The sequence below is a fragment of the Protopterus annectens genome, chromosome 4.part0, assembly GCF_019279795.1.
Source record: "Protopterus annectens isolate FY-2018-M chromosome 4.part0, PAN1.0, whole genome shotgun sequence".
Classification (NCBI taxonomy): domain Eukaryota; kingdom Metazoa; phylum Chordata; order Ceratodontiformes; family Protopteridae; genus Protopterus; species Protopterus annectens.
Window position 1 is genome coordinate 1482077264 of NC_056733.1, and position 24468 is coordinate 1482101731.

Consider the following 24468-nt stretch of genomic DNA (forward strand, 5'->3'; position numbering starts at 1 on the left):
CTTTTGAAGAACATCTGTTGTGTAACCTCGAGGAAATATTTGCAAACCCATATGTATGTAGTCATTTCTTGCCATATAGAAATAGCACTCTAAAACTTGTCTCCTAGTGGTATTAGGAAAAGGGGACTGGACAAGATGGAGGCAGTAGTAATTTTTGTTGGTTTTTGGATGTATCTTATCCGCTATACTTTTTTAAGCTGAGTTGTAATTAGTTTGCTTTTTTTCTGCTCATAAAAAGTACAGTTTTGTACCTACCATAAATGTAGATGTTCGAAGATCCACATTGCTGCAGTCCTAACACTTGGGTAGTCCGCTGTCCCAGTCGGCCCGAATACCAAAGTATAAGGCTGACGTCGGTCAAGGCGCATTAGTCTGACGTCAGGACGTCAGGGTACAAATGCGCATGACCGACGTCATATCCTCAGTCTTTTCTTGCCCCAGATGTCAGAAGACCCTAACAAGATAAGGCCAAAACCAAAAAACACCAAACACTCCTGTACCAAATATATGTACAATATATACAAATTTACAAAAGTACAACCCCACCCACACAACCACCCCTAAACACAGAGGGAAGGAGGGAGGTAAATTGGACTGCAGCAATGTGGATCTTGAACATCTACATTTATGGTAGGTACAAAACTGTACTATGTTCTTCATCTCACATTGCTGCAGTCCTAACACTTGGGTAGAATCCCAAAGCAGAGGTAAGGGAGGCTGGCAAATCATAAAGAAGCAGGAGCTGTCAACATGCCCTGCAAAATAGCCGTGGCAAAACCAGCCCTAGATTTAGAGTAGAGAGGAAGGTGGTAATGCTTAGAGAAAGTATGCACTGAACTCAAAGTAGCTGCCTCCAAAATATCCTTAGTTGCCACCCCCCTTAGAAATGCTGTCGAAGTGGCAGTAGCCCTAGTGGAATGAGGCCTAATCCCAGCTGGAATCTCCTTGCCATGATGGGAATAACAAAATGCAATGCAAAACCCAATCCACTTAGAAATAGTTTGTTTTGACACAGGCTTGCCCTGAGAACTCAAAGCAAAAGAAACAAACAACTGCTGAGACTGCCTAAAATCCTTAGTCCTGCTTAAATAATAACGCAACTGCCTGTGTACATCTAAAGTGTGCAAAATCTTTTCCCCCTTATTTTGGGGATCTGCATAAAAAGTAGGCAAATGAATAGTTTGGTTTAAAGCCACACTAGAGACCACCTTAGGCATAAAGGAAGGACTAGTCAGTAATGATACCCTATCCTTATGGAAAATCAAAAAAGGCTCAACCGCCATAAGGGCCTGCAATTCAGAAACCCTTCTTGCAGAAGTAATGGCCAACAAAAAAGCAGTCTTCCATGACAAGTATTTCAATTCAGCAGTAGCCGCAGGCTCAAAAGGTTGTAGAGTAAGTTTCTCCAACACAAAATTGAGGTCCCAAGCAGGAGTAGGAGCTCTACGTGGGGGTCTTATATTCTTTGCCCCTCTAAGAAATTGCTTGAACAAAGGATGAGAAAACAATGGTGGGTCACAATCATAGTGAGCTGAAATTGCTGCAGCATGAATCTTAATGGAAGAGAAAGACAAACCTTTGTCCAATAACTCAGTAAGATATTGAAGAGCCACACTCAAATTAGGCTCAGAAACCTCCAAATCCTTTGCTGCACTCCAAAATAAAAATCTCTTCCATTTTTCTGCGTACACTTTCCTTGTACTAGGTCTTCTGGCTTCCATAATCACATTCAAAACTTGTTGAGGAAGTTGAGACCTGCTGTGGTTCAAAACAGAATATGCCAGGCTGTTAGATGAAGAGAGTGAAGCTTGACATTGAGTAGATGACCGTCCCTCTGAGACAATAGGTGTGGAATCAAAGGTAAAGGCCATGGAGGCTTCCTTACCAGACTCCTCAGTAATGGGTACCAGTGTTGCCGAGGCCAATCTGGAGCTATTAAAATCATCCTTGGCTTGTCTTGTCTGACCTTTAGGAGTACCTTTGGGAGGAGAGGCAGAGGTGGAAAGGCATACACATGAAGATTTTTCCAACTGAAAGAAAGAGCATCCACTTTCCAAGCTGTGTGATGAAACCTTTTCGTGCAAAACTTTGGCAGCTGGTGGTTTAGTGGAGAAGCGAACAGATCTATGTCTGGAGTTCCCCATGACACTGTCAATTTCCGAAATACATGAAGATCCAGTTTCCACTGTGGGGATCCATGATTTGCCTGCTTAACACATCTGCTAAGGAGTTCTGTGCTCCCGGCAGAAACCTTGCCTGAAGATTTAGTTGCAAGCTGAGCGCAGTCTCCCACAAAATCATTGCTTGCCTGCATAGAGGATAAGAATGTGTTCCCCCTTGTTTGTTGATGTACCACATGACAGTTGTGTTGTCTGTTAGAATCAACACCTGCCCTGGAAGAAGTAACTCCTTGAAAGCCATTAAAGCAAACTGGACTGCTAACATCTCCTTCATGTTGATATGTAGATGCTGTAGACTGGCAGGCCACTTGTCTTGTATCCACTTTCCATTCAGATGAGCTCCCCAAGCTATGTCTGAGGCATCTGTCGTTAGAATCTGACTCGCCTCTGGCCGGGTCACAGAGAGTCCCTTTTTAGGTGACATTCCTGAGCCCACCACAAAAATTCCTTTTGAATGCAAGGTATTATTTGAATGACAGTGTCCAAATCCTGGCAGTGCTGTGTCCATACATTTTGAGATACCATTGCAGCTTCCTCATATGCAGTTTGGCATTGGGAAGCACCAGAATACAAGATGCCATGAACCCTAAGGCTTGAAGGACTGTCCTTGCAGTCAGCCCGGACTGAAGAGATAGTTGATGGAAGTAAAGGGAAAGATTCTTTTGTTTGTCCGGGGTTAAAAGGCCATCTGGGTTGCTGTATTCAGTCTCACACCCAGAAAGCACATGTCTTGAGAGGGTACTAGACTGGACTTTATTTCGTTCACAGAATACCCCAGGCATCTTAGCACTGCTATCACATATTCCAAATGCTGAAAAAGGTCTTCCTTTTCTTGAGCCAGAATCAGGCAGTCGTCCAAGTAAGGATAGATTTGTATTCCTTTTAGCCTGAAGTAAGCTATCACTGGAGCCAGAACTTTTGTGAATACTCTCCCAGCAGTAGATAAGCCAAAGGGCAATGCAGAGAACTGATAATGAGAATTCCCAGCTCGAAAACGCAGATACTTCCTGCAACTTAGTCTGATAGGCACATGAAGGTAAGCCTCCTTGAGATCTAAAGTTACCATCCAGTGATCTTTTCCCAGCAGAGGTAAAAGCTGTTGTAACGTCAACATTTTGAACTTGGGAATGTCCAGATAAGTGTTGAGGATAGATAAATCCAAAATTGGTCTCCACGTGTTCCCCTTTTTTGGTACTAGGAACAGGCGAGAATAAAATCCTAGGCCCCTTTCTGGCACAGGAACGGGCTGAATGGCCCCTATTTGGAGTAACAGAGAAATTTGCTTGTGAGCCTCTTTTCTTTGTAGAAGAGGAATGTCTGGCATGCCTTTGAAAGGAGGCAAGGTATGGAAATAAAACCTGTAACCGTGGTGAATGATATCCAATACCCATCTGTCTTGGGTAATTAAACTCCAATTTTCTTTGAAAAGTGCCAGCCTTCCTCCCAAAGGTGCTGCCAGACGAGAAGGCTCTGGCAGCTGAAAAGGCAGGTCATTGGGTCTGTTTACGAAAGGACTGACCCCTGCCCTCACCAGAAGACTGAGCAGGTGAACTCCTGTTCTAGGCCTAAAAGAACCTTGAGCTCTGCCCCTACCACGTCTAGACCTACCCCTAGACTGGGTATCATAAGAAGGATATGTCCACCCCTTAGTAGGCCAATTTCTACTAAACTTGGAGGCTGAACCTGCAAAAATCTTTAACAGTCTGCATAGACTTAGCCTTGTCCTCCATTTTCTTTAAAACTGCTTCCACAGGCGAACCAAACAACACATCAGATTGTAACGGAGCATCTAAAATCCTTGTCTTAACATGCTCAGCTAAATTCTGATCCCTCAGCCAGGCGTGCCTGCGAAGAACAGAACCAGTGGCAGCCACCCTCGAAGAGGCCTGTACAGCATCAAAACCACATTGCAAAGAATGCTTACCCACCTGTTCAGAAACATGAACTAAATCCTGCAACTCTTTACACTCAATACTTTCCGCCAGAGCATCCACCTTAGACTTCAATTGTGAAAGGAGATAATTTTGGTATTTTAACATGTGGAACTGGCAATTCAAAGCCCTCATGGCTAAAGTGGAAGAAGTATACACCTTCTTTCCCCATCTATCCAAAGCCCTTGCCTCTTTATCAGGAGGAACAGGATTTTTAACAACAGAAGCCTTAACACCTTTAGGCCCCTGAGAAACAGTTTCTGGGTCTGCCCTAGGACTCTTAAAAGATACTTATGAGCTTCAGGCACCCTATAATACCTATCCGGTTTAACTGGGGCAGGAGGCAAAGAATCAGGGTTCAGGGAAGCCTCTGCAAAAACATCTTCCACCACATCCAGAACAGGAGGTATAGCTAAAGGCCTATGCTGGGGTAGAAACAAAAATTCCCTAAGCCTTTTCCTGGAATCAGAGAAATCCTGACCTTCCCATTTAAAATGCTCCCTCATGGAATGAAGAGTCTCTGAAAAAGAAAAATCCTCAGGAGGAGAAGCTGAAGGAGTAGAAACATCTACATCAGAATCAGAATAAGGAGGATACTCCTGTAAGTCTTCAGCCGAAGACTCAGAAGCCTCCGAACACTGCTCAAAACTGTCAAGCTCAGGTTCCACCCTAGGCCTCTTATCAGGAGGGGGCATAGAACCTCTAATCATAGTAATCAAATCTTCTGCCATTTTAAGCATATGTTTCTTAGGCAGAGACCCTGAAGAACTAGGAGAGACACCCACTGAAGTTAAACCTGGCCTGCCTCTCGAAGAAGCCTTGGAAACAGAAGGGGAGGGCCTAACCACCTTAGGAAGGGAGGGAGAACAGCTACCTGAGAAGCCCCTTCAGCCTGGCCTACCTCCTGAGAGGACACATCTTGTAACAGTAAAGTCTCTCCCTGAGACTCCAAAGAAACTTCTGGCAGAACCTCCGGCTCCACCGAGCCCTCTAAAGAACCGGCCGGGACAGGCGGTTCTTCCAACCTAGGCTTTGCTGCTTTGTCCTTGCGCTTTTTAGGCGGCGCCGGAGCCTCCGGCGGCATTTTATAATTACAACGCTTCCCAAAACTAACCTGGCACAGTCTAATCTTCTCTTTATAGTGCGTTTGTTAAATCTAGCACAAGAGCGACATCCAACAACGTCGTGCTCAGGCCCTAAGCAAGGTATACACAAGGTATGGTAATCCCTATGAGGTATCTGTTTCCCACAAGAAATACAGTTATTCACTTTTTCTGACATCCGGTTAAATACTGAGGCAAGAAAAAACCAAAATATTCCCCAACGGGGTACTTAGCCAACTTTGATTCGGTCTGAAACTCCGAGTTCAGAAAATTTCAGAACGCCAACCTGCACTCGCAATACTGCTTCTGCATCGGACCATGCGGCAAAAAAGACTGAGGATATGACGTCGGTCATGCGCATTTGTACCCTGACGTCCTGACGTCAGACTAATGCGCCTTGACCGACGTCAGCCTTATACTTTGGTATTCGGGCCGACTGGGACAGCGGACTACCCAAGTGTTAGGACTGCAGCAATGTGAGATGAAGAACATCTGACAAGGAGTTCCTTTTCTATGAAACATTTTTTTTTTCAAATTAACAATAGTAATATCTTAAGGTTGAACAAACAAGAAATCTCTTGCCGATGGAGCATTCAGCAAACTGCCTCTGGAATCCTTATTTTAAGACTCTGCGCCAAACTATGCATGTCTTCTTAACACTACACTTGACACTGGCAGCTCTTGATGAAACATCTACAGCACTATATGCATGCATGTCAGTGTGTGTGAACTCTTAGTGTATTCCTGCAGCAAGTAACTTATTTATTTTATTTGCAGTATTACTGCAAGGAATTGACTGCTTTTTTTCTGAATCTGATCTAAAATGGAACTCTCACATGAAACTTCATGACCTAAATTAAACACTGTTAAGGTGTAATGCTCCACCCAGCACTGGCCCAGTAATCAAAAAGCTCAATCCTTACCAGTGGCAACAGTGGGGGATGTACACACACAGGATGACATGTACATACACAGTAAAGTGCAATTTCCCTTAAGAGCACACAGTCAAGTCTGTGACTGGTTTCTCCCTCTTTCTCCAGATCCCTAATAAGACTCCTCACTGGTATAGCTGTAAGGTTGAGATCTCAGCTGAATGGCCAAACCAAGACCTCCAGTACCATCTCTGTTCAACCAGAGCTTCGTGTCCCTGCCCAAGAAGCTGACACACACACACTTTGAGATTTCATTTATATACAAAAACACACACACACACACCTGGGAAAGGCTGGCACAGGTTTACTAGCTATGCCCCCTTTTGCCCACACAACAAGGTAGTTATCTCTGTAACCAGCCAACTCTTTATCAGCTACTTTAAGGCCCTTAACAAAGGCTGCCCAATCTTTCAGGGTAATGTTACTATTAATCCAAATGGTAGTTTGACCAAGAGCCAGGTTATTAGGAGTGGCCTGTACAGGCTCACCAAATAGATATGCAAGTACGCTAAGAGCTTAAATATCTCTAAACAGCCAGCCACAGTTGAAAGGTCTAAATATATTTAATAATAAATAATAAAAGAACAAGACAATACTCAGTAAACAAACAAAGTTACTTCAGAGTTCAAAATCACAGGAAATATTTAAAACAATATTGCAGGACAGTCTCAAATAAATAAAACCTGTAAGCTATACTTCACTATATTCCTAACTGCATCTAAGAGAAGTTACTGTACCCTAGACTGACTTACAGAACAACAAGCAGGCAATCTCTCTCTGTCTCCCTGTCTCTCTCTCTCTCTCTCTCTCTCTCTCTCTCTCTCAGAGAGTTCTTAAATTAATATCTCAAATATTGCTGCTGGGATACTTGCAGTATGACATCACTTTTTGTCACCTGACTTCAGTTCCCAGGCTCATAAACAACCAATGATGCAGCATCTAGCATCTCCCTGTGAAAATACATAGCCTTCAGATGTTTGCAGCTGCTAGATGACATAAAGCAATAAAACTCTTACAATATGATGCAGAAGGCTCCCTAGTTCTAGACATCCTGTCTCCTTGCTGCATTGAAACCATCTCTTTTATTACGTTTATAAAACTATTTAATTTCAACTATTTTCCTGAAGTTTTGCAAGTTAACCTTCTATGTTCCAGTTTCCACTGTTAAAAATATATACATTCACACAGCTACAATAGTTTATATACATTTATCTTCTAATCCAGCAGGGTACACTGTGGTCACACATCTAGGCTCAGTACTCTACAAACCCTGTTCAGCAAACACTTCTGTACCAGCAGTTTAATATACACACACAACATACAGTTCTAACACATTTATAAGACAAGCATATGAATCATGTTGATATTCACAAATGACATGATTATTTACAAAATTCCAGACAGCTAGGCTGGCAGTATTTCCTTTTGTGACACAAGGTAATAGATATGTAATATTTTCCTCTGACAAATGTTAATAAGCAGCATAATGGTGCATTGGTTATCAATGGATGACCCACAGGGCTTTGTTGTCTTGGTAGGTTCCTACTTGGAGTACTTTCTGAGTTAGGTGTACATGTCCTCCCTTTGCCACATCCCCAAGGCATGCCAATAGGCAATTTTCTAAGCAACCCAAGAAGGAATGAGCATGTGTTCTGATGGCATTCCATTCAAGAATAAACTCTTCCCTTATTCTCAATGTCTGTTTGGACAGATTCCAGTTTTACCATGACCATAAATAGAATAAAGCATGTAAGAATAAAAATGAATGGCAGTTACTGCTTCCACTGTAATTACAACTATACTTACATGCATGTCCTTATGAAGTACAACATCATAGACATGTACTGAAAGTATTGTCATTTTTAGTTTAAAATAATTGTGTGGGGAAAAAAAGATCGAAGCCATACTTATTTCATTTCATACTCCAAAAGTATCACAAAATCAACCACTGTATAATTAAAATGCTCATACCTAAGTATTATACAAAACAGATAACTAAATACAATAAGCACTGTACAAGACAGGTAACTAACAATACTACATTGAATAAGTTAAAGTTGAGGTCTTCCTGTAACCCCAAAACGAAACAGGCAGAACCATCCTAGAATTGCTAAAATCACACTACTATACTTTGGTTAAACATCTGAGGAAACTAAGCAGGGATAGGGCACATGCCTACAAACATGACTGCTTTAACACTAACACTGTTCATTTTCAGGATACGAAAAAGAACACCGGGGGAAGTGTGGTTCAGTCTCAGTGTTACTGTCTTGGGTTCATAGGTGTTTACTAGGCTAATGACCACAAGGGCTTCTTTTAAGCCTAGTCATGCATCCCAAATCTCTGGCAAGTTCTGATACTCTTGATAAGTGTAAACAGTTGTCTTGGAGATGAAACATTTACAAGCTAGGGCCTGGGAGATGAAACATTTATAGGCTGCCTGTGTCCATTAGAGACACAGGTGCCAAACTAGGGATGAATTTCCTGTTCCCCATCCAATTGTCCAGGCTGCACTTGAATTGGCTTAGGGAGGAAATCTGCTTTACATGGATGGGGAGCCTGTTCCAGAGATGGGGTAATCTCTGGGATATATACCCGTCTCTCCAGCAGGTCCTATTTATTTCACTGGCAAGGTTTAAGTCTTTAGAATGGGTAATTCTGGTGCTGTTTGTTTTGCGGATATGCATGAGGTCCATCAGAGCTGGGTCTGACAATGCCCTGTATGTCAGGTACAGATCTCCCCTCAAAAGTCTATAGGAGACAGAATATAGGGATAGAGCCTTGAGGCGGTCTGCATAGGACATTTGACTTAAGCCCTGTATTCTTTACTCAAGCCCTTACAGGTAAGGAACTGAAGAATGCCTTATAACTTGCACTCTTGTTGGTTTTGTACCTCAATATAAGGTATAATTTAAACTTTATTTTTTGGTAAAATGGCCATTGGTACATCTTGCATATGGATTTCACAGGACTACCATCACTTTCCACACATCCATTACACTTAGGGCACATCAGAAAATTATGATCTGCTTTTTAAACCTGTAAATAAATAATTCAAAGGAAGACAGGAGCTTAACTAATTAATATCTCTCTCTCTCACACACACACACACACACACACACACACACACACACACACACACACACACACACACACACACACACACACGATTTTACATATTTGTGTGCATGTATGAGAGTTGCATATTTATTTCTTTACTTTTCATCCCCTTGCAGTGGACTAATTTATGACATGGGTAGACTACCCTATCTGTACCTTTGTGAAAGCTATTTCATCATGCCACGTGGAATAACTAATGGACTCTATTGGTTTACTTTATTAGTGACTACACCCTTGCTATGAATACATGAAGAGTTATTGTTTTCCTTTTAAAAGTACTTATTAGGAAAAAGCAAGCATGCACAAGTAAACACATACATTCTAAAGTACATTACTGCATGTATTCAGAAAAAAAAATGTCCAAAAAATATACGTCTAGTAGACTTCACACTGTCTTTCAAACTCCTGAATACATACAAATGTGCAGTGTAAAACAGACAGACCATTTATAAAGTTATCTTGGAACATCATTCTTACCTGTACACTATATTTTCTTTATGTAAGTCTTCCAGGCCACAGCATATCTCAGCTGCATAGAACACAGCTCGCTTTTCATCAAACCCTGCATCTCCCATGTGATAAATATGGAACTTGAGGTCTCCGCCATTCATCAACGTCAGGACAAGGCAAAGCGCATCCTTCGTCTCATAAGCATATGCTAAACTAACCTGTAAAGTAAAGCAAATGCCAGTTTATATCTTTTAAGCTATCCTGTTTGTAGGGCCAACAATGCAAGACACAAAGCACACACAGAATGTCTACATATATGTGAGTTTTCTCCTTGACAGATCGAACAGCAATAATGGTTGAACAGCCAGTATTTATTCCATCTTATTCACCCAGGGATATAACTCATAGCAAGTTGTAGGGCTGTGTCAGCTCCACAGCACAGAGGGCTAAGAACTCTGTGTGCACCCTAGCTGACCCAGTGAGAGATCAGATGCTCGCAGTGAGTTTTTTTTCGTGGGTGGGGGATGAATGTGAGCAACTGAATGACAGTTTATCCATCACAAAAGGAAGAGTTCAGCAAGGTCCAACTCCTTAAGCTCCATGTGCTGGACATCCAAGTACTATTCTTCTTCAGAACTATGGCCACAGCATGCATAACCTATAGCACAGTACTCACACTATAGCCAAAGGAAGGGGTAGTGCTGTCACTCATCCTCATCTTTTTTTTTTTTTCAAAACAGGTTTATTGTTTTAACATATAAGAGAAATATCATAACAATTTTATACAAGTAATTAAAAATAGGTATTATTATAATATTCAACAAAACAACTAAAGTATTTACAAAGACATCCACTACAATCAGATCAATTAATTAAACTAAAATACCATGCTATTAAAATTAAATTTTTTTTAACAAATTTTGTAAATTATCCCATACAATAAAATAAGATGTTTTTCTGTTTGTTCTAGTCCTAATTGTGTTTATTTCCATATGGCACACTATATTCATAACATTTTTAAATTCATTGAACGAAGGAGGTGCATCTGAAATCCAATTTCTAGTTATTATTTTCCTAGCCACTGCTAGAATAGACCATAACAAGGGAAGCTTAACCTTTTTAACACTTTGAGGTACAGGTGTGTTGAATAATATAAAAGATTTAGAAATAATGAAATTATCTGTAAAAGAGCCTGCAAAATTCATTAATTGACTTCCAGTATTCTTTCAATTTTATACAGTCATAAAACATATGAGCCCAGTCAGCATTAATTTCTACATTACATCTCTTACATAGATTATCTTTATTATTTATTTTATTCATCATCAAAGGTGTATAAAAAGATCTATGTAAAAATTTCCATGTATAAAGTCTCCAGACAATGGAAGGCGTAGTTCTATAAGCAGATTCCAATATATATTGTTTATCTTGTTGATTTGGTGGGTCCCCATTAATAGAAGTGAAATAATTCCAGTATGAATCTACACTGTAAAAAGTTTCTTGTCTGATAACTTTATGTATGTATGAAAGTTTACCTTTATCAGAAACTTTATGTTGTAAATTTAATATCAAGTAATCAATCAGTGTTGGAATAGATTCTTTAACAGTTATAGACATTAAATCTATTTTACTAATGAGATGTTGTCTAAAGGTCTGAACCTCTAACCAGCAAGTTTCTCTTAGATCAAATTCTTGTTTTAAGAAATCTAGATTTTTAACTTTATTATCAGATATCAACTGATACCAGTACTTTAGATCATTATCTATAGCTAAATGAGTTCCTTCAGAAGTAGATGACAAAAGCATACCCTGAGTATACATTATAGGAAATACAATAAAATTCCATTCCCTATACTTAGGGTGCATGAATATAAAGTTACGATAACTAATAATAATATTTAATGGGTAACAAACCATATGTTTAGGTGTAATAGGTGAAGTACAAAATTCCTTTAGTAACCATAACATGGAGTTATTTACAATCATATTTTTATGTGTTAAGGAGATTTTCATGAAGTGTATACTAATTAGCTCCCAATAATCTTTCCATTTTGTGACATATGACTGATCTATTAATGAAGTAATAACTTTTACAATAGAAGAGATAGTATATAAATTAAAGTCTGGAAAAGAAATACCCCTTGAGACCAGCTATTAGTATGTTTCTTTAATGCAATCCTAGGTCTATTAGGTGCCCATAAGAAATTTAACATTAGTGTGTTCAGTTTCTTGATAATTATTTTTGTAGGTGGAAGTATTATTGATTGTATTAAGTATAAAATCTTGGGGAATATTATCATTTTAATAATTGTAAGTCTCTCCTCCATAGTAAAAACATATTATTCCAGGTATTAAAAAGATTTTGTATATTAAGAAAACAGGTATTATAATTATTATATATAATAGATTTAATATCTTTAGATAGTATTATACCTAAATAAGTTATCTGACCTGAATTGGGTACATATTTAGTAAAATCACTAATGAGAATATTTTTTCGTGTATATATAGGTAGTATTTTAGTTTTTCTTCATTGAATATTAAACCAGAAATACTTTTAAAATTCATCATGTTATCAAATAGAGACTGTATAGAAGAATTAGATCCTGCTGATGTAATTAGAACATCATCTGCAAAAAGTTGAATTTTGGATGTTGTATTTTCATCTATTTCAAAACCCTCTATGTCAGTACTGTTTCTGATGAAATTAGCCCAAGGCTCCATTACTAAAGTGAATAATAGTGGAGAAAGTGGACATCCTTGTTTTGTACCTTTAAGAATGGGTATTTTTTGTGAAACATATGTTCCTACCTTAATATAAGCCAACGTTCCTTTGTATAAATGTTCAATTAGATTTACAAATGCATCCGAGAAGTTTGTGCACATCATTAAGGTAAACAGATAGTCCCAACTTACTGAATCAAATGCTGAACTTATATCAAGACTAATAAGTGTTAAATCTTTCTTTTTCTATTTGCAAAATCTATTAATGTTAAAGTTCTTCTTATATTATCAAAAGTATTTCTATTTACAATTAAGCCTGTCTGATCTATATCTATAATGTCGGGAATGATTGTCTTCAATCTATCAGCAAAGATATTCATAAACATTTTATAATCAACATTAAGTAATGAGATGGGCCGATATGAAGAACATCTAGTTGGATCTTTATTAGGTTTTAAAATTGGCGAAATAAATGTATATTGCCAAGATGGGGGGGTTATTAACTCAGTTTGGGCCAAAATAAAAACCTTATGTATTAATGAATATGTATTTTTAGAAAGGATTTTATATATCTCTGGTATAATACCATCATTACCCGGTGCTTTGTTTGATTTAAGCTTATTTATTTGTGTAATAACTTCTGTATATGAAATACTCTTGTCCAATAGTTTAATCTGTTGTTTATTAAGCTTTTTATTCATATTTGTGGTTATAAGCTCCTTTATTTTATCTTTAGGTTCCATGTTAATATTAACTCATCCTCATCTTTGAGTCCAGTACTATACGTTGCAGAATGCCTGTTGGTTGGCAGAGAAACTAGGTGGGAAGCAGACAGAAAATATTAAAGAATCAGAGGATGACACCACACAGGAGATTTAGTCAAGCTTGCTTTTTATGGCCCGCTTTAAAAAAGGTCTCTCCTCCTGGGCTTCCCAAACAAGAAGTAACCTTGGTACACAGATCAACCTGATCAGATTGGCCTAAAGAAAGGGTTTCATAGAATGCAGAAGACTTGTTAGACTACCGCAGACCAAAACTGGAGATTTTTTTTTTTTAAAGCAACTGAAGACCCCATTTACCTACCAGATCTTGTATCACTTAAATCACTTCAGTTTTGTTAATGCTTGAGTCTACTCATTTAACAAAACTTATCTCTGTAGAAAATGGCATGATGTTCTTCTCCATTTGCTCCTTTGCAAAAGGTCATAAAATGTGTAGCAGTCAGAGTAGGGCAATGAGACCAGGATCATGAAAATGACTGCACATCCAGCTGTACTGCTAGCATTAAAGGCTAACTACAAAATTACTACAAATTATTAATTACCAAGTCATGCTTGGACAGGGTGGACTATCATTATCATAGGGTATGGATTACGCATTTTGATACATTCTCAGGTTTGATTATGTTACTTGAAGCTATGTAGCGCTCTCTTTGCGTTCTGGTACAAAACACTCAATATTTTTTTATTTTAATACTCTCCTCCAGACTGCCTCCAAACAGCAGATTGTACTGTAAACTAAAGGACATTAAATGTGACTGAAAAGATAAAATAATAGCATTCACAAAGCAGACAGAGACATACAGGTAGAAAGGTGAATATTTGGTAAAGTAGGAGGAAGAAAGTAAATGACAGCTCAGCAAATGTTCAAGAGTGAGGGGGAAAACTGTAAAATGCTTAAAAAGGAGATATAACATTTACAGCTACACTATGACTATTATGCATGTATGTTTACCAGAGTAAAAATCCTCCCCACCATCACAACAATAATATTTTCTCTCTAAATTATCCAATCAAAGTAAAACGGAAACTAAAATACACTACTCTCCCATATTCTGTAACAAACCTATCGCTATGTGAAGACATACATCCCAACCCGGGTCCCATCTCCTCTCCTCTGCAACCCCCCCCCCCCCAACTCCCATTAATCAATAAACTTCACTACAATTAACCTACAAAGCATCAGAAATAAAATACCTTACTTCCATGCATGGATAGCCCACAACAAACCCGATATTACTGCTGCAACTGAAACATGGCTAAAACCCTACATTAAGGACACATCATTCCTTCCCCTAGCTTTCACCTGCCTTGGGGCCGACAGACCTCCCAAAAAAGGTGGAAGCATCTCTCTAATATACCCCATGCTCTTCACTATTGTCCCATTTACAAAACCTATCCCACAGTTCTCCACAGCTGAACTTCTAGTTTCCTTCCTTAAAATGAATAATTGCAAAAACCTCTGTGAGATAGTGACTTACATTCTCCAGGGCAATAACATCCCAATTCTTGAGGAAATCCTTGCCTGGGCATCTACTAACATAAACAATGAGACTATCATACTAGGAGATGTAAATGTCAACTGGCTAGACAGATCCCCATACCACTCTGACTGCAATATCAATTTATTATATAAGTTCACCCAGCTAGTTAACAACATAACTAGGCCTAATAAAATTAATAATAATGGCTCAATCCTAGACTGGATTTCAGTGTCCAACCCAAATAAGATCACATCCACTGGTACACTCTCCAATAGTATAAGTGCTCACTTACAGGCCTTTATACAACGTGAATGTACCACAACAAATAAACATCAGTAAAGGGTTGCCAGAGATGAATCCCAGTTCTGTCCATCTAGTTTTAACCAAAGGTTGCTTAGCATCAACTGGGATGTACTAAAATTACATCTCACTCCAAGACAAAAGAGAGTAAAGACCAACCATGCCAGTTGCCTAACAAGACCCACTAAGGATCTCATGAAATGCAGGGACAAATCATGGAAAATCTGGCAAAAAAAAAAAAAAAACTCGTCTGACCTCGCCCAATACAATTAGCTCCAAAACCAGGTTAAGCACCTAGTACTACAAAACAAAAAAAGAACACTATCTTGCATTACAAAATCAACACAAGCAAAACCCAAAGAAATTTTGGAGCTCTCAACTCTTTAATAAACTCAGACTCTAGTAATAATCCTTGCCCAGGCCCAAATAAAACACCCATTGAAATTGCTGCAACCTTCAACTCCTGTTTCATAGATACTACAATTTAACTGTTACCTTTCCCAAAACCAACTTGTCCACCACAGACCTCTCCACAGCTAACACCAGTACATCCCCATTCCCAGCTTCACTCTGTCACCTATACCCACCTCGACTATTAAAAAATTGCTTCTAAAACTCAAACCATGCACAAATGCCCCTGACAACATATCTGCCAAATACCTGCAAATATCAGCCAACTCAATCACTTACCCTATCAGCATACTTTTCAACAGATCTATCCAAGAATCCTATATGCCCATCTCACTACACAAGGGGGGGCCCCAACATAGACACCACCAACTTCCGCCCCATTGCAATACTATCACTCAGCTCTACGATTCTGGAAAAATGTATTCATTCTCAACTTCTTCACTATCTGACTCACAATCACATCCTCTTCCCCACCCAACACAGATTTAGGTCAGGACATAGTACCACCATTGCTCTCATATCCTTCATGGACACTGTCAACCAAGCCCGTGACACTGGCAAAATCATATCTTCACTATTTCTTGATCTTTCTAAAGCTTTTGATACTATATCCCACTTTATCTCCTTCTAACAAAACTCTCTAGCATAGGTACCTCAGCTCAAACTCTAAACTGGTTCACTAATTACCTCACTAACAGGCAACAATAAATTAAATGGCAGCACTCTTACTCCCCTTTCCTAACCACCACGACTGGTGTTCTTCAAGGCTCCATTTTAGGCCCATTTCTGGTTAGCATATTTATCAATAACTTCCACACCGCACTCTTTCAAGGCTTAGTCATCCAGTACACAGATGACTCCACTATCATCTGCACTGCAAACAGCTCTTCAGAACTACACCAACTCACCCAAAACATCCTCACCTCCACCAAAATTTGGATGTCTAATAATCATCTTGCCCTGAACCCCAACAAAACCCAACTAGTAATCTTTGCCCCCAAAAAGTCCACACCCCTACAAAAACAGAACTTCACCATTCAATCCCTAAATGGTACCACCATCGACACTGTACCTAGCACAAAGCTCCTAGTTGTCATTATAGATAAACACCTCACATTTGATCTGCACATCCAGTCCAATGTTAAAAAGACGCATCAAAAGCTTGGCACTCTTTACTGACACAAACATCCACTCGGTGCATCAGCCTGACTTGTCCTTGCCTCTTCTTTTCTGTTACCCTCTCTTTTATACGGTGCCCCCCCTCCTCACCAACATTCAGTCTTCAATAAAGTCCAAACTACACTCATGCTACAACAAAATTGCTAAGTTTGTAATTAATGTCTCCTACTCATCACACCACTGCTTATCATTACGCAACCTAAAATTGCTTAAACTCCCCAACTATCTCACCTTTATCCAACTAACTACAGCTCACAAACTCATTCATAATCCATCCATGTGCCCTACTCTATCTTCTATACTTATTTATACCATCCTAACAGACCACTCCAATCCAACAACTAACTGCTCGTAAATGCAGAAAACCCAAACTTTCATCTGGCCAGATGCTTTACTCCTTTACCATCGTAAAACTTTGGAACTTCCTCCCCCAAGACTTAGATCCACCTGCTCATTAACGCTCTTCAAGACATCTCTGAAATGACACCTCTCCTCATCTTGGTTGTGCACATGTGCTAACACCACATCTCATATAACCTAACTTCAACCATCACAACTATTCTCACCCCCACTCTACTACTCTGGCATCTTCCTTTCACATCCATCATTTTTTTTACTTACTCCGCCTCTCCATCCTGTCCACTTCTCTCTTCTAACCCTCAGTGTCCTACCATTAATCTCTCCTGTCTACTTCCTTCTCTTCCTAACCATTACAGACCTACCACTGAACCAGGTGAGACATTCGGTAATCTCGCAGCCTACCTTAATATCATACAACCACTTACATCTGCAACAATATCCACCGACTCTGCTGAGTCCTGCAACAGGACTCATATAGCCTATCGCTCAACTATTACACCTCCTAAACATGTGAAAAGCTTAAGTACCTAGTCTCTAATTAATTCCTATACCTGCTTTGCACCCACTGCATGAAGTGTCCTATATAAATTTTGCTAGCTGAAAACTACTCATATGGAATGTTCTCATGTATATACTCTGTATTGCTTGTATGATATCTTTGTTGTGATCATGATTACTTATGTACTGTTTTTTTCACAGTTGAATAAGCTGCCAATATGTACTAAATGTCTTTATTTATGTAAATTCTGTATTGTATGTGAAATGTCTAATATGTGGAGCTTTTCTCCCCAGGACTCTGCTGAAAATGGGCACTTCTAGCCCAGCTGGACCATCCCGGTAAACAAATAAAAATAAATAAATAATAAATAAATGAAGCAGGTGAGTAACTGAGGGTGGTTATACCAAGGCCTAATAAAGAAGCATAATGTGGGCAGACAGCAACTATAAAGCAGATACAGAACAAAAATTTGTAGTCCAAATCTGCAAAGAACTTAAAAAGGCAAGTGTTATGGAACTGAGAAGGGATACCATTTAATTCACAAAATAATTTTATTAAACTCTTAAAATGAAGGTAAGCGAAGCAATGGTACCTAATGTGATCTGTCACAAAAATCTAAAACAGATAGCGTCAGTAACATGAAAACTTACAATTCATACAATGAAGGGGGTTTAATCCGTGCAGAAGAGGAGGACCCATCTATTATTTGCTGAACTCTTGTTGAAATTCTGAGAACTAAAACCACAAAGGCTTGGAATCTCAAAAAGGACATGAAGCTTAACTTTCTGCAGGGGATATGCTCTTTGAACTCCTCACATGAGGGCTTTGCCTTCACACCCCATACTTCTAAAAATACTTCCTCAGAGAGGTTACTGCACCCCTGTGGAAGTGGAGAAAACTACCCATTATCAAAATTATAGACCAGCAGATTTCAGTGTTCAAAATTATAACTGGCATCTGATTACACTTCACAGAAGTGCAAGCAAAAAAATAAGTGGGACACTAGAGGACCAGGGCACTGCAGCCTCAAGTGTATAAAGTATAGGTTCATAGGTTCACAGGAAATTATTAGGCTAACAGCTTAAGATCCCTTACAAGCCTAGCCAATATAACCCAATTTTACCCAATATATGGTCCCTAGGGACAAGAGAATGTCATGGATTTGTGCCTATATATAGAGTATCTTACAGACTGCTCCTGTCCATAAGGTACACAGACACTACCCTAGATGTGACCTTACAATTCCCCATCCATTGATCCAAATTGCATTTGAAGAGGACCAGGGAAGGGCTCTCCTTAATTTGAAAAGGAAGCCTGTTCCAAAGAAGGGGCAATCTCTAAGACACATATCTGTCTCTCCAGCATGTTTTGTTTGAGTCGTTGACTAAGTTTAGATCCCCAGATCAGGTGACCCTCGTGTTGTTTGACTTGCAGATGTGTAGCAGCTCCATTAAGGCTAGACGTGCTTGTGCCTTGTAGGTCAAGCATAGGTCACCCCTTAATAGTTGGTAGGAGACAGAGTAAAGGGATAGTGCTTTTAGTCTATCCAAACAGGACATGTTGTTTAGACCCTCTATTTTCTTTGGCAGGTTTCTGAGTTTACTCAAGCTGCTGTAAGTGCCTTGTCAAGTACATGCCAAATGGCACACTGCACTTGATGACTGGTCTAATGAGGGCTGAGTACAACAGGACAATCATTTCCTTAGATCTGGATGCCATACCTTTACTTATAAATTGTGCCACATAGAAGAACTTCCTCAGCATTGTGGACACATGGCTGTCACCGTTCAGGCTACATCTATACATGTACATGTACTCTTAGGGGTGTGCTACTGGTGTTATAATTTGCAAGGGATGATAATGCATTTTTCACATTTAGTTTTAGGCCATGGTTCTGGTACCAATCATTCGTCTGATATAGACCCTCCTGAAGGATATCTACATTGCTGGGGAATTCAATGACTGGCCCCAGCTTGCAGTTGTTGGCAAACTTTGTCATCCAGAGGACTTCCATGTTAGCCTTGACCTTGCTCTCCACCCCCATAAATATACCAACTCTGAGATAGCACTACAGTGGGGAAAAGGGCAAATTCTCATTCTCGATGATGGCCAAATGTTTTTTCCCCTAGGAAAAAATTAGCTGAAATGGCCATTTGTGGGAGTTAGATTTTGCTGGTTATCATTCAGCGTAGAGCCATTTGCTGTAAGGGGTTTTTGCAGAAGTGCTATAGACCTGCTAGGAAAACTAAGCAGCATACAAACCAAACAACAAAAAAAGTTGTAAAAACATTTTTTTGCACTGGGGCAAGCCCCCTGCACACCCCATGTGTGGGAGAGCTGCACCCTCACACCCCTGATAATTATATATACCAACTCTTAGGTCATACAATCCCTAGGTTAGGGGCATATTCTATCAGCATTTGTTGAACAGCACAACATTGGTGTCTAACTCCATGCATGCATGTGCACACACACACACACACTTACCCACACCTCTATCTGTATTTATACAAGGCATTTGACAATAGTTTCATACAACTGAATGCACAGGTAAGCTACTCAGGGTAACATTGTGGGTGGGTAATGTAGATCAGAGTGTGTGATATACCTTTAAGAAGCTTTCCAGTGAGGCAGCACATGCATATAAGTAGTGAACACGTGCAAGTACTGAACACGTGCAAGCAAGAGTGTCATTTTGAATGAGCAGCCACAGAGTGAGCATACAAGTATGTAGTCAGTCATTTAAGTTAGTTTAAGTTTAATGTTCCTGCCATTCATCCTGATGTATTTGTATACAATATAAACTGCTTAAATGAACACCCAAGCCTCAACATCTTCTTAATGCACATAAGAGTAACATGATGTCAGAATGGGATCTAGAGTTACAGCCATGAGGCAACCGGTTAAAGTTGGCGGAATATACAGGAGTGGATCATCTCTACTGCTCGAACAACTCGCAAAACAGATCAGAAACAAATTCAAGGTCCTAAAACTTGCTTAAATGATTTATTTTGCTACAAATATAAAACGCAGCACTCAGAATGCTCAAAACAACTTTATTATTAAACAAAATGTCCAAAACTCTGACATATCGATAAAAATATTCAAAATAATTATGAAAATGTTTGAAACAATAATCGAATCGCATAGATGTACAAAAAAGGGAAAACGACCATATTTTTTCACTATGTGCTACTTTTTCATATTAACTAAAGTTATTCAAAATATCCGAAGTGTGCAGTGTTTGCAGTATTACAGTGCAGTTATTTAGCAGAGTACAGTTACTTCAAAGAATATTTCGCAAAGTGCCAGTTGTTTCAAAGCATATTTCGCAGAGTACAGTATTTCAAAGAGTTTATTGCGGATATGAATATTATTACAAGTACCTAGTATGTGTGAATGTTCGCACATAATTACAAGGGTCATTTTGCATTGTGTTTTACTATAATCTGTGAGCATGGCAGAAGGATTTCACAGACCTGCACTGCTTATGTTTGATAATAATACTGAGGATATTGGAGTGTGTTTGAGCAGGAATTCAATATTTCCATACAGGCTGCTTTTTCTGACAAAGGCATTTATTTTGCTTAATTTAGCTGGTTTAGAGGCCATTGAAAGAGAGCATTTATTTGTGTATGCACCTGCTGTGTTTGCACAGGTGGGGGAAGACTGCCATATAGTGGTACCTGCTGAAACAAGGGAAGACCTGGAGTGCTTAAAACATAAATTTAGAGAAATGTGTAACCCCCAACTGAATATTACAATGGAAAGGCACTTATGTTAACACAAGGGATCAGATTGCCTGGTGAAAGTTTTGCAGTAGATACAACTAACTTGAGAAACAAGGCTAAAATATGCAGATCTGGTGATTTGAGAGATGAGTTGATAAAATACAGTCTTGTGTGTGGTATTACAGTCTTGTGTGTGGTATTAATGATGACAGAGTGAGAAAGATTTTTGAGACAGTTAAATAAGGCCATTCAGATTTGTCAGATATATGAGCTTACAGAAAAGCATGCAAGTTTCCTTATAAATGAGAAGAGCTGTGGAAGGCACAGAGACAAAGCTCATGTTGACAGTATGCAGCACGTGGTTAAAAGAAGCAGGCGCAAGCACATGACAGCTATTGCAGGTCCTGTAACAGTCCCTGGGAAACCCAGAGTCTTTCCAGCAAATTCTAGACCATGCTCAGTGAAACATAAGTGGGAGTCAGCAAAGTGAAAACATGTGCCCCTATCCAGGTTCATAGTCAACTGTTGTAACTGTGGTGGTAATCACAAATCCAAAAGAGAAAAGTACTTAGCTTTTGGTCAGCAGTATCATTCGTGCAATAAGTGGAATCATTTTAAAAGGTTTTGTAAATCAAATAATGCACATTCTTTTATTAAAAGAGGGCATTCTTTGAGGCAAGTTGATCAATTAGAAAGCTGAAACCCTACTTTTTATGTTGATGGTGTGTCTGTGCTCGATGAAACAGTTAATGCAGTAGATTTGTGGACAAAGAATGAGATTTTTTGCATTGTTTGGATTAATGGGAATCCCACAGAGCTCAAAGTAGTTACTGGCTCAAAGTGCAATGTGATGTCAGCAGAAACATTTTCTAGAGTAAAAGCTGCAGAACAACTTGATTTGACAAAGTGTGCAAAGCTTGTTGCTTAATGTGGGGAAGAGATTCAAACCGAAAGCTCAGTAGTGCTTTCATGTTACTCTGTTGGGAACAGCTATGACTTGCAGTTTTAAGCAGTCAAGAGACACATGCAGTCATTATTAGGCCTCAGAGAAAGTTTGAAAATGGGACTGCTTTCATTTAATAAAGTTGTTCACCATATAAGCCTATATGAAAACAGATCAAATTTCACCCAAACAATTTCTTCTGAATATGCTGATATTTTTGCAGACAAAATAGGGAAACTACCAATTGTGTACTCTGTAAAGTTAGACCCAGAGGTAAGCCTAGTTACTAGACCAGCACAGGACGTTCCAGTAGCTATGCAAAGCAGAGTCAAAGCCAAGCGAGACAGAATGGTGCAGCTAGGGGTAATTTGTCTAGTAGAAGAACCTACTCCATGGCAGTAGTTCATAAGAAAAGTTCAGATGATATCAGAATATGTATTGATCTAAAAGATTTGAACAAAGCATTAAAAAGACCTCATCATCCAATGTGCACAGTCGAAGAGGTTGCTGGCCTCATACCAAACACCACTGTTTTTTTTTTCTGTCTTAGATGCAAAGAGTTCCTTTTGGCAAATTTTGCTTGACCAAAAATCTTCATTGTTAACCACATTCGGTACTTTTTGGAAGATGCAGATTTCTGAGAATGGCATTTGGTATAAATTCTGCCAGTGAAGTCTTTCAGTATGCTATGAAGCAATTTTTTTCTGGCCATCCATGTGCAATTATAGTCGATGATATTCTGGTAGGAGGCGATAGTGAAGTCAAACATGACAGAAACCTCAAGAAAGTTCTAGAAAGAGCACATGAAGTACCTCTTAAGCTAAATCCTCAGAAGTGCAAATTCAGGCTATGAGAAGTTACTATGTTGGTCACTTGTTTACCAGTTCACGCATATGACCAGATCCTTCAAAGCAAACAGCAAATTCTCGAGATGCCAGCTCCAGACAATGTTCAAGCCCTACAACGTTTTCTTGTCATGGTCAATTATCTAGGCAAATTAATTCCAGATTTAATCCAACTTTCAGCAATGCTCAGTTAGCTATCACACAAAGATGTAATTTGGTCATGGTCAGAACAGCACCAAAAAGTATTTGATGTCCTGAAACAGAAAATTGCTAACCCATCAATTCTCATCTAATATGATATTCACAAACCACTTACTCTTTCCTGTGATGCTTCTAAGTTTGGACTAGTTGCAGTCATTCTTCAAGAGGGTACACCAGTAGCCTATGTTTCGAGAACTCTTACCCAGACTGAAATGCAGTATACCCAGATTGAGAAAGAGCTTTTGGCAATTGTGTTTGCATGTTTGAAGCTCCATAATTATATTTAAGATCGACATATGTAGATTGAAAATGATCACCCACCTCTAGTTACTATTTGGAGAAAGCCTATGCATACAGCTCCAGCTAGATTGCAACGTATGATGCTCAAATTGCAAAAGTACAATTTCATTCTTATTTAGACAAAAGGCAAACTTCTTTATCTTGCTGATACCTTATCTAGATCAACCAGAAAAAAAGTACAGTTTTGTACCTACCATAAATGTAGATGTTCGAAGATCCACATTGCTGCAGTCCTTACACTTGGGTAGTCCGCTGTCCTCGGTCGGCCCGAATATCAAAGTATAAGGCTGACGTCGGTCAAGGCGCATTTGACTGACATCAGGACGTCAGGGTACAAATGCGCATGACCGACGTCATATCCTCAGTCTTTTCTTGCCCCAGATGTCAGAAGACCCTAAAAATAAAGGTCAAAACCAAAAGACAGCAAACAAACAACCAACCACCCTTGCACTAATTATATGTACAATATATACAATATACACAATATTTACAACCCAACCCACACAACCACCTCTAACTACAGAGGGAAGGAGGGAGGTAAATTGGACTGCAGCAATGTGGATCTTGAACATCTAGATTTATGGTAAGTACAAAACTGTACTATGTTCTTCATCTCACATTGCTGCAGTCCTTACACTTGGGTAGAATCCCAAAGCAGAGGTAAGGGAGGATGGCCAAACTACAAGGAAGCAGGAGCTGCCAAAATGCCCTGCAAAACAGCAGTGGCAAAACCAGCCCTGGATTTAGAGTAAAGTGGCAGGTGATAATGCCTAGAGAAAGTATGCACTGAACTCCAAGTAGCTGCCTCCAAAATATCCTTGGTTGCCACTCCCCTCAAAAGGCTGTCAAGTGGCAGTAGCCCTAGTGGAATGAGGCCTAATCCCAGCTGGAATCTCCTTGCCATGATGGGAATAACAGAAAGCAATGCAAAACCCAATCCACTTAGAAATAGTTTGTTTTGACACAAGCTTGCCCTGAGAACTCAAAGCAAAAGAA

General features: G+C 39.4%; 1 protein-coding gene across 2 annotated transcripts in view; it reads right to left on the minus strand.

The window, feature by feature from the left end:
• GRK6 (G protein-coupled receptor kinase 6) overlaps positions 1–24468 on the minus strand; it is a 1979509-nt gene that overhangs the window by 507336 nt on the left and 1447705 nt on the right. For both annotated transcript variants that reach the window (XM_044069323.1, XM_044069324.1), the window contains exon 9: positions 9744–9934. In XM_044069323.1, the coding sequence (XP_043925258.1) occupies positions 9744–9934 (191 nt within the window). The remainder of the gene's footprint in view (positions 1–9743; positions 9935–24468) is intronic.